General features: G+C 42.5%; 1 protein-coding gene across 1 annotated transcript; it reads right to left on the bottom strand.

The window, feature by feature from the left end:
- Positions 1-707: 707 nt before the first annotated feature.
- On the bottom strand, positions 708-17,475 carry LOC108652756 (uncharacterized). The gene is made up of 13 exons (XM_089262385.1): positions 17,324-17,475; positions 16,854-17,248; positions 16,703-16,785; positions 16,389-16,628; positions 16,127-16,329; positions 15,889-16,054; positions 15,667-15,829; positions 15,540-15,597; positions 15,397-15,480; positions 15,195-15,327; positions 4,878-4,977; positions 3,793-4,495; positions 708-2,153 (listed from the first exon to the last, which is right to left on the bottom strand). Exons 2-13 carry the CDS (start codon positions 16,998-17,000, stop codon positions 1,273-1,275), a joined length of 2,961 nt encoding a protein of 986 aa, XP_089118511.1. The 5' UTR covers positions 17,001-17,248; positions 17,324-17,475; the 3' UTR covers positions 708-1,272.
- Between the last annotated feature and the right edge of the window lie 181 nt (positions 17,476-17,656).

A 17,656-nucleotide genomic window follows, 5' to 3' on the forward strand; every position in this document is an offset into this window, starting at 1 on the left:
TGTTGAGAGTAGTGCAAGAAGTCCGTTCTCTCTGTATGCGCAGTATATATATATATATATATAAGACTTAGTATATATATATATAAGATTTTATAGTAAATAGTCGTATAGTCTATAAGAAATGTTATATTTATTTTCGCTTTAGAGAAGCGAACTTTTGTTTAGTCAACATTAAATTGCTTTAATTTATCATATTTTCAGATACACACACACACACATACACACATATGCATATCCATATATATCTTCAATCAATAAAATCAAATATGAATTTTTAGAATTCTATTCTTTTTGTGGTTTATCTTCGGGCAATAAGTTATTTATTTTGATTAATTAACACAAAGCATTTTACAAATAACAAATATGCCGTGAGTGTGTGTGTGTTTATATCTATATGTAATTATATCTCTTTATGCAATCCACACTGAAATGCACAACAAATATGCTTCAAAATAAATTGAATTGCAAATTAAAAATCCATTTGAAATGTGAAAAAAAAAAAACAATTGTCAAGGCTTTGTCCCGGGGCAATCAAAACAAATCAGATAAAAATAAAAACTAAACTATAAAAACAAAAAATAAATAAAAAATTGTGTTTCAAATATTTGAATTCTAATTTTATTCAAATTTTCTTTTTTTTTTTCAGTTTTTTGTTAAAGCGACTAGCTATAATATAATATGTAATGTATGTTGTTTTTGTTTCTTCATTCTTTTATTTATTTTATTTTTATTGCAAACAAAATGAAAGCAAGTAGTTTTTGACTGCAGCTAATTAAAAAGTGAGCAGAGCACATCGCGATCCGTTGCCATGGTTAACACACATTAATTTTTAGTTAAAAACAAACAAACAAACAAAATTATAAAAAAAAATCACTAAGTAACACAGTTGATATATATATATATATTTTTTTACCGTACCAAAAATCTGAAAGTTTGTCTAGATACACGCACGCACGCACACGCACACACACACGCACATGCACACCCCCACTTGCACACACACACACACACACACACACACGCTTACTCATGGAGTAACATTCGCTCCGCTTGCTCTAGACATATAAGTACACCCGGCAAATTATCTAAACATTTCCTAGCTCTGTTCGTATAACATTTGATTTTTGTTGTTGCTTTCGGTTGTAGTTGTTGTTGTTGTTGTTGTGTTTCAAATTTGGGGCTAACCCCTTTTTAGAACGCCCCACTAACCGTCCGTCCGTCCGTCTGTCCGCCCAGCGGCCCAAATAAGCTGTGGATTGTCTATCTTCTTATTCAGTTGTGGGCTGCTGTTGCGGCTTCTGCTGCTGTTGTCACTTGGTTTGATGTATGCGGTAGAGTTTCCATCAGCTTAGCCGGCAGCCCCTCCGACTCCTGCTGCTGTTGCTGTTGCCTTGGCTCCTCCTCCTCTGCCCGCTGCTGCTGCTGTTGCTGTTGCTGTTGTTGCATGTGGTTTGTTGCGTTGTAATTTGCTGTTGACGTGAAGCTGTCGCCTTCTATAAAATCAACTGTTTGCCTGCCATCCATCATTGTGCTTGGATTGGCCCAAGCTGCTGCTGCTGCTGCTCCAGTCACAGCCTGGACGTCTGCTCTGGCTTGTTTTGACGTGAAGGCTTCGGCTTCGGCTGCTGCTGCTGCTGCTGGCACTTCAGCTGCTTCTCCTGCTGCTACTTTGTTTTCCCTCGGCTGGTCAGTCGAACTGCTTTCCTTTTCACCTGATGACGACGACGACGACGGCGGCGGCGTCTGCTGCGCTCTTTGAGCTGGCAAATTATTTGCTAATTGCTTTCCCAATGTGGACAGCAGCTGGGGCTGTGGCTCACTCAGGCTTTCTATTGCTGTTGCTGCTGCTCCAGCTGCTCCTGCTCCTGCTGCTTCCACTTCTCTTGCTGTAGTAGTTTCAGGCGTATCCGGCATATTTATAATATCCGCTGCAGCGGAATTTAGATTTTTCAACATCTTAGACACGCCTGCCTGCCCTAGATCCAAGCCCAGCTCCAATTGCTGCTTGTCCTGGGCCGTTTCCGCTGTTGCTCCTGCCTTGACTAATGTTTCTGCCTCGGCTGCTGTTGCTGTTACTCCTGCATCATTGATGCTGTTTGCTGTTGCTGTCTCTGGCTCTGGGTCTCGTCCTTGTCCATGATTTGATTCGACATCTAAAATATGCAAAGAATGGCAAAGTTAGCAATGAAGTAAAGTGAAAATAAAACAGGAAATGACAGGCGCGTTACAATTTACAAAACATTCGTTTCACTGAATACTTTACTGCTGCTTCTTCTTCTTCTTCATCATCATCATCATCATCTCTTCCTCTTCGTCTTCGAATTGAGAAATAATTTCATATTATTGTAAACACATAAAGAAGGTAGCCAGAGCCAGAGAGGGGGAGAGCTCTGCTGGGTTGGGTCGGTCGACCGGGCAGCGCACACACTCGCCTCGCATTTATATTTTATATCGTTAATATTGACTACGTTTTATGTGCGAGTGCGACGCCTCTTTGACATTTATTGCCACTCCTTTTTATACCCTGCCGATAGCCAATGAAAAAAAAAAAATAACAAAAAAAAAAAAAAAAAAAACAAACAAACAAATACAAAAGAAACATTGCCAAATTGGGTATAATCCTGTTGGGCACTCAATATGCAATGGCATAAATATATTCGGGATAAACTACAGTGGATATTAGTCCGAAATCTTTGTGAATTTTTTATCCACATACTTATACGTTATGGATGATTAAAGACTATGGATTCAAGATTAAAGATTATGGATTATAGATCATAAATCATATCATATAAATATTTAAGTTTTAACTTTTGTAAATTTAGCATTCTAGATTATACATTATTTATTCTTTTTTTACAAATTCGTTAAAATAAAACATTTGGCCTTGCAGAAAACATAAATTTACAGTTTTAATTTCAAAATTCAAAAATAATAAATATTATTATTAATAGATTTGCTTGCAAGCTGTGAAAATTACTTGAAGAGAAAGTACGATAAATACTTGCAAAATAAATTGAAGTTTATTTCTAAATTTTGACAATTTTTATAATAATTTTAATAAAAATCGTATGTGAAAAAAATTTTTAATAAATAAAAAAAAAATATTTAAAGCTACAATGGTCATAGAAATTGTATTTCAATAAAAATTTTATTTAGCTCGAAGCAAATCTACTAACTTTAAATAATATCAATGGAAATAATATAAAAATCATACACATCTTGTGGATCCAATATAATTGCAATTTAAAAATTATAAATATAAAAACATAAACAATTTTATCTCAAATATAAGAAACAGTACGCAAAATTTAAAATCCATTTTCTTCTATGTAAATTACGCTTGAGAAGCGGCTTCACGGACAGAAATAGAGAGAGAGGGCAGTGACAGTGGGAGAGATAATCGTATCACAGGGTATTTAATCCGCCGCAAACTTGTTTGCACACACGCGAGACTATCAGAGATTTGTGTGCATTTACTTTCGGCATTTTTTTGTTGTTGTTGTTGTCTTCTTTCGAATTTGCCACGTTTTCATTTTGGTTTCATTTTTTGTTTGTTTGTTTGTTGACTGTTGTTGTTGTTGTTGTTTGGTGACTGCGTTTTCGAGTGCAGTTGAAACGAAATATTTAAATTTATCTTCCGGCTGATTGCACACTCGATGGGTGCGGAGCGTCACAGTTATTTGTGGCATTAGACTGTTGCCCCAAAAGCGATTTAAGGCCGACGCCAATTGAGTGCAATGAAGTGAACACAGCCGGGCACAAATCGTGTCCAATCATTTACTTAGTTACCTTCATTTGTTGTTGTTTCGCTTGCCGTTGTTGTTGTCGCTGTTGTCGTTGTTGTTGCCGTTGCCGCTGCTGCTGCTGCTGCTGCCTGGGCAGCCGTTGCTGCCGCCTGTGCTGCTGCCTGCGCAGCCACCGCCGCAGCATTGGCTGCTGCCACGGCCGCAGCAGCGCGCGTCTGCAGTCCCGGTATGTCGGCCATATTGATGCGCTGCAGCCGCACATGCATCATCTGGCCGTGTCCATGGCCGCGGCCAAGGAATACCCGTCTCTCGGTGGCAAACTGGTCGCGTCCATGCAACCACTGCCCCACCAACGGCAGCCGCCTCAAATTACCCAAAGCATTCGCCAGTGGAGCGCTGTGATTGTTGGGCACGGCCGGTGCGGCAGCAGCAGCGCCGCCGCCTCCACCAGCAGCTGCTCCCACTCCCACTCCTGCTCCAGCTGCCTGGCCCTGACGCTGTGCAGCCAATTGTCTATAGAGTCGCATCACAATGACCCGGGCACGTTGCAGCGCCGCCTGTTGACCAGCTACAGCTGGAGCTGCAGCAGCATCACCACCACCACCACCACCGCCTCCTCCGCCGCCGGCGGCAGCAGCAGCAGCAGCAGCTGCTGCATTTGCTTGATTTCGCGTGATGATGAAGACATGACGCTGTGCCATAATGGCGGGCAGCTCGTACCGATGAAAGAAGAATACCATTGAGTGCTAAACAGAGAGGGAGAAAGAGAGAAGAGAGAGGAGCGTGAGTCAGACAGAGAGAGAGAGAGAGAGGAGAGAGAGTGCGGAAGGCCAGTGTGTGTTACGCAATGGAGCTCAGCGCTCAGTTGTCAGGCACGTGACGGGATGCTGTCTACACGTGAGGCCATAGTCAAATAGAGACAGACACACAAACAGACAGACACCGAGAGAGTCGGACGACAGACAGTTGAACAATAATGCGCTGGGTAATTTGTCATGCAGCTGACAGGCAGCGCTTGGCTCCAGTTGCGTAAGAATTTGTTTTTGTTTGTGCCTCGCATTATGCAGCAGCAGCAGCAGCAGCAGGAGGAGCAGGAAGGAGCAGCAGCAGCATCATTCGCATAGTTACCTGAATGAAGAGAAACGACGAGAGCAGGGCCAGACTACGATATTGTCCACTGAAGCGATAGTGATACGCATAGAACGCATAATGATATAGGTAGAAGAATCTGTAAGCAAACAAACAAACAAACATTCCGTTTCAGTTAATACAACAGTTCCACTTCCTCCGCCTCCTGCTGCGCCTCTTTTCGTGTAACCCTTGTCAAAAAATATGGATACTCTTGGGTGTAGGCCGCGATTACCATTCAATAATATCGTATTTAACATTGCTCGAATAAAAAGCAACAAATTATTGTTTTGTTGTTTTATTGCTGTTTACTTACCGCCCGTTCGACCGTCCGTCCGTCTGTCTGTCTGCTGGCTTCGGCAAATGCCAACTAAGCTGTGAAGAAATGGGTCAGACAGCACGCAGAGGGGGTGGGAGGAAAGGACGGACGGCTGGACAGACGAATGGACTGTACCATGGCTAGGGCTATGGCAACAACAGTTGCCAAGCGGCGCAGGCATGACATAAGTAACGCCTTCAACTGACAACAATAACACTTACAACAATTGATATAAATGGCGGATGACCACGCGCAATTGCTGGACTATGGAATACCCTGTTTACTGCTTTAGTTCATACTCAAGTGAAGTGAGTTAGGGCACAGTTGGAAGAAGAAGCTTCTTGGACTCTTAGCTTCTATTTAATACTTTAAATATAATAGCTATTTATTGTATGCCCTATACTGCTTTCAGACTGTTCAATTTTCGGTTCGCTTCTCTCTGCAACCTCTTAACTTTGTGTGGTTTCGTCTGCAGCTTCTGAAAGTTCTTTACAGATTTTCTTTATCTACTTTTCTCTAAAGAAAATTACAATCGTTTCTCTAGTACTAATTAATGCTGCCCGATTATTCTTAGTACTTCCCAATCTCCCTGCTGCTTTTTGCCTTTGTCTAGTGGCTTCTGCTCTGATTCTTTCCACGTCTTCGGTACTTCCCACATTTCTCTCCTAGTTCGTCCAGCTTCACTCTATTGCTGCTCCCTTTTTCCTAATGCTTGTCTTCGTTGCTAACCCATTCACTCAATTTCTTCTCGCTTCATGTTCTCAGCTCTTCCCGAATGCTTTCTGCTAATCTTTTGTACTTGCCGCTTCTCTCTAGAGAACGCTCTTTGGAGCTCTGTCGCTTTTCACTTTACTCTAAAGTTATCCAGTACTCTCTTGAAGCAATCATACATTTGTTCCTTATTTAACTTCTTTCTCGAATACTCCATTTTTGTAATCTCCTAACCTACCAGCCCTGCTTTCCATGAGAACCAGAGAAACCTTAAGTGCTTGCTTTATTTCACAAACAAATTTGCTTTTCTGTGCTCTTTGATGCTCATTTGAGGCGCTTCCTATACAAACAAATTTAAGTGTAAAAATTTGTTTAGACTATCGCGCTTCTTAAGGTTTCTCTCGTCAGATCCTGCAAGACTTCGCTTGCCATTGTGAAGCACACGATGCTCTTGACTTAGTCTAAAGTCTGCCTCTAGCATATGCTATCTATCCATGCACATATATACCCAAGCATAATTATTATATTTATAGGGTATATTAACAATGGCGAGGACACTCAAGAGGATTTAATAATATAAATAATTGCTGGCGTTGTGTTAGTTGAATTGTTGTTATGCAAGCCAAAGACAACAAATAACAAACACAATGAACGACTGCCCCAATGATAAGCAGCAGGAGCGGGAGCAGGAGCAGAAGCAGGAGGCGGCTGGCGGGTTGGTAAGTGGCAGCAGATAGGACTAGAGGAAGCAGACAGAACAAAGCCATTGCCATAACCATAAGCAGCGTAAGCAACAGCTACGGAGAGTCGTCAAGTGTGTCCGGCGGAATTCAACTTTAATTTATTTTTACAATGCCGCTGGACATTGCGACATTCGGTGTGGGCGTGGGCAAGGGCGGTCATGATTGAGTTATGTTATTGAATTTAATTTGAGTTGATTGTGCACACACACACACACGCACATGCACACAAAAGAGACAGAGGAGACGGCGACAACGAACATCACAATCGACAGCGACAAATGAAGACACACGACACTTATTTGGCTCGTAAGCCTTTCCAGTGGGCGGCAGCTGGCGTCCTGTGGCATGTGGCATGCGGCATGTGGCGGCATTATGGACACATCGTGCCAAACGCCTTGCACCATCAACCGACGAACCGAAGCGTAGTGCGAGATACGTAAGGACTTGGTAATACCCTGAGATTTGATATACATTTGACATGCAAATGTATGATAATAGAAGGGAAACTTGATTTGATCTCTGCCATCGTCTTTTGGGTTTGAGCAAGCGAAATAATATTCATGAATATATGATATATAAATATCCCTTTATAATGTTTAATGTGTGTAGTTTCTATAGTTCTTGAGTTATTTATAATACAGTCCAATCATAGAGAGTTATTTGAAAAGTAAAGTATTCCCAATCCTTATACAGTTTATGATGAGCAACATAATTGTCATATTAATAGGAAGTATAGGTCTGAAGCTGTACTATATTAAAGTTATATGTAGGAGATATACGGAATCTTTATACAGGAGATAATGAAGTATATGTTTTAACATTTAACCATGGTATATAACCATGTCGATAGCTTGTATAGTTCCTGAGTTATTCAAGTTATTCAACTTATAAGAAGAAGTTCTTTACAAAGAGAACGATTCTTATTATTGATATAGCGTTTGATGTTATATTCTATAATTATATATACAAATTCTTGAGTTATCTGTAAAGGGAAAAGTCCGCTGCAGAAAATACTTTAAAAGTGAAATATTCCTACAGCCTAGAGGTAGTTGTGTATACATTTTAAAAGCTCTAGCTCTCACAGTCTTTGAGTAATTTGCAGTTTAAGCAGAATTCTTATGGATATGAAGAAAAGGAACAAATATTGCAGCTTGCAATTCTTGCTCAATGAGCTTGCAAAAAGTTTTTAAAGTTATATTATCAGAGATCTTAATATGCATGTACTTATATAGCGTACACTCTCTCTCCCCGTCGCTTGTCACATGCTTAAGCATAAAACCAATTTAACCCTGTTTGTGCCATTGTGTGCGACGCTTAGTTCGGGGTATGCATGAAAAAAAAAATAAATAGAATAAAATCAACCCGAAGACACGTAGACAACACTTATCGCTTGTTCGTTTCCGTTTCATTCGTTTTCCTAATGTTGCGTAGCGTTGACAAGCGTCAAGCGGGCGGAACAGTCAGCTCCTTACTCATCCCGACCCGACCCGACCCGGGTACCACCCGCCCCCGTCCGCAGTCGTTGCCACAGCCAGCGGCGTGTCGCAACGGATGTGCGCTGAGGAAGTGCTATTGGGATTCATATCCTTCGACCGAACGGAAATGAGGGCAAATGATGTTGCAGCAGCAGCAGCAGCAGAGACAGAGGCAGCGGCGACAGAGGCAGCGGCGACAGAGGCAGCGGCGACAGACGTAAACTGCCTGTAGAAAAGGGGCAGGAACAGGGAGAGAGAGCGGGTGCAACTGCAGGCGGGGCTTAGACACTGGTTAACAGCTCAACTGTTGCATGTGCGAATGTGTGGGCGCGTTGCATGCTTAAATAACCAGACTCCACCACCCACCACCCACCCGCCAAGCCAAACAAACTGTCAGACAGGCAACAGCTAACAGGTGCCACGGGGCAGGTGGCAGGTGCACACTGATCCGATCGGGGCTGTCAGAAGTGTTTATTTGCTGCCAGCAAACACAACACGACGACGAAGGCAGAGATGAAGACGAAGATGAAGGCAGAGATGATGACGAAGACGAAGGCGAAGACGGAGTTGCAGCTGTTGCAAGAGTTGTATTCCATACATATAATGGCTAAAGTGCTCAATGAGCTTGCAAGCACTTGTGCTACACACACACACACACACACACACACAGTCTCTCTCTCTCTCACACACATACACACCAAGCATTTGCATATTGGTTAAATCATTTGAGTGGAATGCCATATGAATATTACGATGTTGGCCAAGTGCGCTTGCCGCATTAATCCAGACGATTTGGCTAAAGTGCAACGGTAAATGCGCATACCTGTTGCTGCATTAATTGATTAGAATCGATTTGCGCGCTGTGCACTCGGATAAACTCGGATAACGAAATGGCGAAACACCAGACAAATGTCCAGATGAGTCAACAACTAATAGATCTCAACTAGACTCTCTTGTTATGAATTTCAATATTTTTTTAAATATATAAAATATGTTAAAAATAATAATAAAAAAAAATTTGCTTTAATACCTTTAACTCAAAGTTTTTTTAGTCAATTATTTCTTAAATTTCTTAGCGCTGATATCAAAATTATAATAATATTCCTTTAGCTAACCAACATAATTAACTAAGAGTATATTATCTTTTATTTTTATATATAAACAAAAAATGTCAAACTCTTTCAAGCTTGCACAGTAGCAGAGCTAATGTTTAAAACAAAATCTCTGTTAACAAACTGTTAAGCCTAATGCAAAGTGCTGATTTTAACAGAATAATTAATCCTGTTAAGTTCCTGTTGAGCTTTAAGCGTGATACTCAAAGAAATGTTAGACAATAAATATTAAATAAATATATAATATGAAATCATAATAGCACAGATTAAAAATAATATATATATACATATATATATATATATATATATAAAAGAAAAATATTAGGCACACATTGAATTTAATTTGTAAAATAAAAGAAACCTTATAGAAGTATTAAAAATAATCACATTCGAATCCGTTTAGACATTCATCTAAACAATTACAGCATTTTCAACTCAGTCGTGAAATTTAATTGCCTAATGAAATGAGATCGATTCATTCTAATTAATTACGTAATCATTATGCCTATGCTGCAATAACAAAACTCGACTCGCAATATGTCAAATGCTTTGCCTAAAATTGATTGAAATTTTTAGAAGTACAATCAAAAATACCAATTAACAGAGGATGCAGGCACTCAACACACACACACAGACAGACACACATTCGCACATGCAATTGTTGTAAAAACGTGACAAATATTAACGAATTTTCGGAAAAATCTGATTCACTTAATTGAAATATAACAAAGCTGAAGTACAATGGCATACAAATAATGGAGGTATATGTATATGAGTGCATGTGTGTGTGTGTGTGTGTGTGTGTGTGTACGAGTGTGTGTCCATTGATAAATGCGTGTAAACGATCCATTTTCATGCATAAATTGAAGCCGTCGCTCATGTTGCATAGAAGGGCACGTTGCGCATACGCCGCGTTTGACAAACAAACAAACAAAACAAAAGAATACAAAAAAAAAAAGAATAAAAAAACAACAAGAGGCAGCAGCGGGCAGGCAGGATGGAAAATATGGGAAAGGAAAAGCAAACAAGCTGAAACTATAACGCGTATAACAATGAAGCGATTTTGCCTCGTTACGAACACTCATCAACTGCACCTTTGAACAACAAGAGCAGCACAGGTAGGAGAGCAAGCGAAGAGCGGCGGGCGGAGTTGAGAGGCCAAAGGATATGCGTGGCAAGAGGCCAGGCCACTTCAGCGCCCCGGGCATTCCAGTTCGCGAGGCGTTGGCTCGCGGACAAAAGTTATGGCAGCAAAACAAACTTGACGCAATTATACTTTGCGTAACATGATCTCAATCAACACGAAAAACAAGGACTGAACTGAAGGTGAGGCGCTGGGGCCAACAGCTACAGCTACAGCTACAGGTTAAGGGGTAGCACCCAACCCCAATGGTTGCCAACGACGTTGACGTTGACGTTCTGGCTAAATGCGCGACGAACAGGGTAAAAGGACGCCGCCAAAGTAGGAAACAGGCTCATTGGGTTTAACAAGCAAACAGATCTATATATACTTATGGCATAAATATGTATTATATAGAGTGCCTCTCTCTGTGTGTGTGTGTGTGTGTGTGTGTGTGTGTATTTGTTACGCATAACAAGCGTGTAAACAACAGCAAAAGGCGCGCCACAGCAGCTGAGCGGGAAGGGGCTGACGGCGTGTCCTTCGCAGCTATTTGAAACGCGCGACTGTTACAAATTTGCCCCGAACTCGCAACCCGAACCCGAACTTGAACCCAACCAAAAAGTGCCCCTGCCACAGCTGCCACTGCTGCTGCTCCTGCTGCTCCTGCTGCTCCTGCTTCTGTCTTGATACAATTTGCTCTTTGAAGCCGCCAATACCACGCGATTCTGTGAAGTCCGTCCGTCCATCCGTCCGTCCGTCCGTTCGTCTATCTGGGCTGTCCGTCCAGCCGTCGCTGCCTCGGCTCGTCTGTCCGTCAATCTGCGCAAGACATCGCATCGCCTTGTGCCCTTTTTGTACGCTTTTGCAGCTCATTTAATACGTGTCGTCTGCCCCGTGCCGTGGCAACCAGATTTAAGCACAAAAGCAGCATTACGGCTGCGGCACTGAAACGAGCCGCAGGGCAAAAGTCAGCGGAGGGGCGGGAGCACTCAATAAAGCTGGGCGGGCGGCCAAAGGGGTGCGCCAAATTATGCTCGTCTATACATTTTGGCGGCAGCTCGTTAAACGGCGATTAACAGAATTATTTTTAAGCGTGCCACAAACGAGTCGCTTTGATGCCACTTTAAAGTCGCTGACGGTAGTCAATTAGGGCGTAAATACCCAGAGTGCGTCACACTTACACCTGGCCGAGAAGCTAATGCAAGCTGCTGCTGCTGTTGCTGCTGTTGTTGCTGTTGTTGTTGTTGCTGATGTTGTTGTTGCTGCTGCTGCTACTGCTGTTGCAATGCCTGCAACTAGCTAAGACATATGGCTTAAGCCGGGCTAATTAACGCAGCTGGCGTATTTCTTTGGCCTTAAAGCGAACTTCAATCGCAGCTAACCGCAAACGGGCAACCAAAATGGCAGCACTACCAGAGAGAACTCTACAACGACTACCCTTTCTCTGGCCTTTACTCACTCACGCTCTCCCGCTCTCTCTCTCGCTCTCTCTTTCACTCTTTGCCATAACCCATAACCACAGCAGCAGCAGCAGCAGGAAGTGAAAGGCAAAAGGTCTAAAGTGGAAACCCCCTTCGACGATTGCTTCGGGCGGTCAATAACAGCAAAATTAAACCGAACCAAAGTACACACACACACACACACACAGAAGCAAACAAACAGGATGTGTGTGTGTGTGGGTACATGCATGATGAGCTCAACCAATATGTTTTGACTTTTTACAAAATTAATTTTTACTTGTGCTGCTGTAGGACGAAGGGGGCCAGCCGAGCTGGTATGAGAGAAGGGCGTGGCAGAGGACAAAAAATATCTGCATATGCCTTGACTGGGCTACTTCAATGGGGATATGCTTCAGCTACTTTTAACCTTGGCCAATGCAGCTTGGCCAACTCCGCGCGGGTTTGAATAGAGATATATGAATATGAATATAAATATGAATACGAGTATGAGCATGAATATATGCGAATATCAACAGTGAGAGCAGCGCTGCTCAAACTTCAGCCTAATATCTAAACATTTCTGATTGCTTTGATTCCATGTTAAGGGCGCCCAAGGCAAACGAAGGGGGAGGGGAGCTGAAGCGAAAGGGAAAGCAAGGAAAACGTCAGCTGAAATCGATATTATCTCGAAATGTAATTTAAATTATACTGTGGAGATTTTTCTACCTAATTATCCATTATTATCCACATTTAATTAGAAACACAAATGACAGCCGAATGTAATTTGCATTAGATGTGGTAATCAAAGCCGCAGTTAAATCGAAATCGGAATCGAAATCCAGATGAAAACGTAATCACAAATTGATGAAATCTAATCTCAGCTGGAAAGGTTTGCAAACAATACGACCAAGAATTATATTATTTAAAACTAAAAAATACAAATTTAACAACGAATTTAAAGCAACGAAATTTATAGGAATCACATTGGATTATGAAGAAAAACAGGAGAGAAAGGAGAATATAGTATGGAGAAATGCAGACAGAAGAGTAGAGAGTAGAGAAGAGAGCTGTGAGAAGAATTCAAGAAGAGCGAAGAGAATAAGGGAAGATGGTGAGCAAACAGGAACATTGAGATGAAGGGAGAAAGAATGAATGGTGAAAGATCTATAAGAGAGCAAGAGAAACAGAAGTGTTAGAGAGGGAGAGAGAGAGATTGACATTGAAAGGATGAAGAGTGAGAGAGTTAGAGATGGAAGAGTCAAAAAACAAGTGTAGTAAGCCTCGATGACTTACGATAATGCCCATCAATAGAAAAAGATGTTCAATTCGCAAAGACAAAGTGAAGACGAGCTTTTCATACTTTAACAGAAAAGACCTTGAGACTAAAGCAAAACACAGAAAATGAGCAGACTAAAGAAATAAGAATAGACAGAGAGGGAAGCTCAAATGGGGAGAGCAAGGCTATAAGAAGGCAGAGAGCTTATATGCACACAGAGACAGGAGTAGAGAGGGAGATAGAGAGAGAGAGAGAGAGAAAGAAAAAGAGAACAAATCCCTAACAAAATGCTTTAGTTGAAACTTGAATGCATATACTAAAGTAAAAATAAGTATATTAAGTTATTGATTTATTGCTATAGATAGTCGGACCAAATGTAATGAGATATTTTGCAAGTATATATTTTTAGCCAGATAAGGATAAAGAACACAGTTAATGTGCGGACTAAGCTCTCTAATTATATTAGCAAAGGCTGGCGTAGGTGCAGGAAATACGAGCATTACGATATACGATATTCAATTATATTTTAATGGAGCTGCTTTCCCAGGGCACTGCAAGGCCAACACCTGGAAGATGCTGCAAGCATTTAGTTGCGTGCAACACAGAGAGAAAGAGAGAGAGAGAGAGCGAGAGAGAGCTGGGAAATCCGTGGTGGCACGCTTAAATGCCGCAATAAACAGCTAATATTGGGCGTAAGTGGGCGTGGGCATGGCTACATTTTGCGGCTATGAATGTTTAATGAATATAAATACGGCAGCTGCTCGAACCGCGTGCCACATTGATGGCCTTTTAATTCAGGCGCAAATTACGCAAAATCAACACCAAAACTGAAGAGGAAGAGGGGCATGGGGAAGGCCGGGAAGTGGGGTCAGTGAATAGTGATTGGTAAATGCCAGGGCATGAATTTCTAATGGAGCTCGGCTCTCATAAACAGCAAACAAACAGACGCAGGCTGACCGAGCGACAGAGCGAGAGAGGGGCAGAGGCGCAGGGGTGGGGACGTTGAACGAGTCGGAATAAAGGGAATAGTCGAGTGTCTTTTTGAATTATTGATGGGCGCAATGTTTGAAAAATCTTGCTGCTGCTGCTGCTGCTGCCTTTGGGGTTGGCGAGTGTTGGGTGAGATTTTCCAAAATAATTTCCTAGCTGTTCGCCTCTCAATTATGCAAAGTGCGCGCAATAAACCGCAAAGTAGCTCGTCACGAGCCACAATTCACGGAACCAGACGAGGCTAAAAAAAAAAAGAGAAAGATTGATCTAAAAACGAGGAGAGGGAGCACAGGAAAGGGGGTAAACGGTTTTAGAGTCGCGTCCACTTTTCGCTTGTCGGCCCGATTGAGTTTTGTATGACGTGCGTGGTCATTAATGTTTATAGGAGTTGCCCCCGGCTCCAGGGCCCCACAGTTCCGCTGCCCGCCTCAGTACAATTTTTTCCGTAGGTTTTCACTTATTCCATTTTGTGTTCGCAGCTATTACAAACAAGTTTATTTAAATGTTTGCTAATGGCGCGGCCCAGTTGAGGTTTGGGGGTCTGGAGTTTGGGGTTTGGGTGGGGGACTGGGTGACTGGTGCTTGGGTTACGCTTGTTGACTTAAGTGATGAAATTCTGTGTTCTCTATATGTATGTGTGCGTGTGTGTGTGTGTGTGTGTGCCGGCAGAGGGTCTTTGGTGTTGTGTTGGTCGATTTGCTTTGGCCCCGGGGGAGGCTTGCGCAAGCCAAGTTAATTTTCAAATAACAACCAAACGAAACGAAACGCAACCAAACGAAGCGCAGTGTGAAATACGTCCTGGACATGGAGTGAAAAGAAAAGAAAATATGCGAACAAAACGAAATGAACTGTTAAGTGCTGAGGGGGATAGCTCAGCTCAGCTCAGTTCAGCTCCGCTTCGGTCAGGTTAGCCTGAAGACAGCAGCCGGACATTGAGCGGACAGCAAAGGATTGCGACGCCCCGGCTTCGACTTAATGTAATTGAATTTGTCATTTGTTCTGGCGCACAGACGATTGCACAAGCAACAAGCAACAAAAAAAATAAAGATGAGCAAAAACAAATGGCACAAAAAACTGTTGCAGCAACAGCTATCCGCAGTCTCTGTCTGCCGCGTGGTCTACTACGCACCTGAGCCAATGGCGTTTCGTAATGGCCGTGTGGCAGCAGATGGCATCAAATTGATCCGCGATCCAGACAATCAATATTATATAGAAAGCAGTTGTTGTATCATTGAAAAACTCCGACATGATGGCCTCCATGCCTGAAAAGATTCAACAGAATTTTCCGTTTAACAAGAGATAATCTACATATGCCGGGTATTTATGCACACCTACGAGCGCCAGTATTACCGTCAGCAGGGGCGCGATGGGGAAGCGGGCCGACACATTGTACTCCAGCATTTGCAGCAGATCGACTGCAAAAATTAAATAAATTTGATTAAAATACTCAAAGTAGAAACCCTTAACTAGCTACCTATAAACACAAAGATCTGATGATGCGAATAGCGCAGGAGCATGGACACCGAGAACGTCTGCAAAGAGTATATAGAATTAGTAAATAAATACACATAAATATATGTATATGCATATAAACGACATACAAAGAGCAGCATGACACAGAATGCAGCTGGATAGCTGCTCCAGGCAGCCCACCACATGGACACGAAACGATAGTGCTCGCCCGTTATCACGTTCCTCAGGTAGCCCTTGTTGTCCTCCTTCTCGGCCACAGTGCGCACCGAAGCCATTAGCAAATCATCATAGCTGCCAATTGGCAAAGCAAGTTAATTAAAAGCTTTCAATTCGGTTCAAATCGTAATTACCCCAGCAGGCGCTTGAGCAGGTAGCGCGTCAGTCTATCGCCAAAGCAGGGATTCGAGTTCGGGTCCAGCTGCACAGTCAGCACGGGTATGTTCAATCTCTTGCGTGTGTCGGCGGAGAGACGCAGGTGGCCGTACTCCAGCGAATACTCAACAATGTATTGCTCATCTGCAAGCGAATTACATAGAGTATTATAAAATTAATCTCGCATATACATATTTAGCTAATCAATGCATATACCATCGTCGTCGTCAGCCTTGAGTGGTATAGCGCTGGGATGCTCGTAGCTATCCAGTATATTGATGGCATCGAAATAGTAATACAGACTCTCGTTGCCATAGGCGAAATTGGGTCGCACCGGCAAGCCCAGTTTGCGTAGTATCGTCTCGTAGCGCTTCAGCCTATTGTGATTGTCCAGTGTTTGCGGTCCAATGCCATAGTAGCTGCAAATCAAGCAACAAATGAGATTCTGTAACATATATTATGATATCGGATTTCGTACTAAGTATGCTTAAGCGCCAGCACCAGCTGCTGATCGGACTTAATGCGCTGCCATATGGCACGCTTCTCGGCCAAGTGTGGTATTATTTCCACTCGTATAACGCCATCGCGTGGCCAATTCTGCACGTCCTGCAGGCAGGTGCACGGATGCTTTATAAATGCCGTGTGTATGTACACCAAAGTGAAGAAGAACACCAAAGCCTTCAGCAGTAGCAGAAATTCAATTGCCAGTTGCACCTTGCTGCAATTAGAGAAGGAGAGAGGGAGAGTTTCTGTAATTATTCAGTAGCCGTAATTTATTCTTTGATCACTTACCGTGGCACTAACTCTGCATAGGTGGCTGCTACACGAAAGTAAATGGCATGAAATAGACGATCCCGCATGTTCATCATGTTGTTCTACAAATTGTCAAAGATAAGCATTGCTGTGCATGAGTGTGTGTTTGTGTGTGCATGTGCGTTCTTACTTGGCCAACACCTCCGCCCACTCCTACACCGCCGGCAGGTACTCCGCCAGCGAGCACACGATTGCGGCCGTTGATGTTATTGATTGCATTCGCCACGGCTATTTCGGCCGCATTTTCGGGCATGCCACCACCAGCAGCATCGGCCATGGCTTACTACGCACCGAAGGTGGTTTTCAATCAAGTTTCTGGTGAGAAAACACTTCCGTGTCTTTTTGGCGACCGTCTTCCGTAGTCAGTCGTCAGCCCCCCACCCCGAATTAGTCTAAAAATTAATGTTTGTACAGCTGATGTTGTTGCTGTTGTTGCTGTCGTCGTCGTCGTTGATATCGCTGATGATGTTGCTCTCGTTTCGTTGGGTGCCCGTTGTAGCTGTCATCAGCTGCACCAATCTAGTGCTTTGTCAAATTATTGAATGTAAAGTATTTGTTTGATTATTTGCAACAAATAAAAAAGAGACTGGAATAGCTTACCATTATTGTGAGTTATATGTTGTTGTCAAAGCAAGCCTGCCAACTCGTTATACTCGTCAGTCAAGTAACCGGTAACGAGTAACGAGTCTCAGGTCATGCAATAAATTAATTTGCAGCCAAATTGCTGGCAAGAGACTTTAATAAATCGCACAGGCCTATCATTTGAGTTGAATCAATATTTCTGCATGAAAGCCATTCAATAATATATAATTTGTTATCATCATACAGATTGTCAATACTGTCCGGACAATAGTGACGTCACACGACAAAATGGTGCTGCCAACTTATTCAATTAAGCTTATACTTTACAGCATGTAAGCAGCACACGTCGCT

This window comes from Drosophila navojoa, chromosome 5 (assembly GCF_054131105.1).
Source record: "Drosophila navojoa isolate 15081-1374.11 chromosome 5, UAZ_NAV_1.0, whole genome shotgun sequence".
NCBI classification, from domain to species: Eukaryota; Metazoa; Arthropoda; class Insecta; order Diptera; family Drosophilidae; genus Drosophila; species Drosophila navojoa.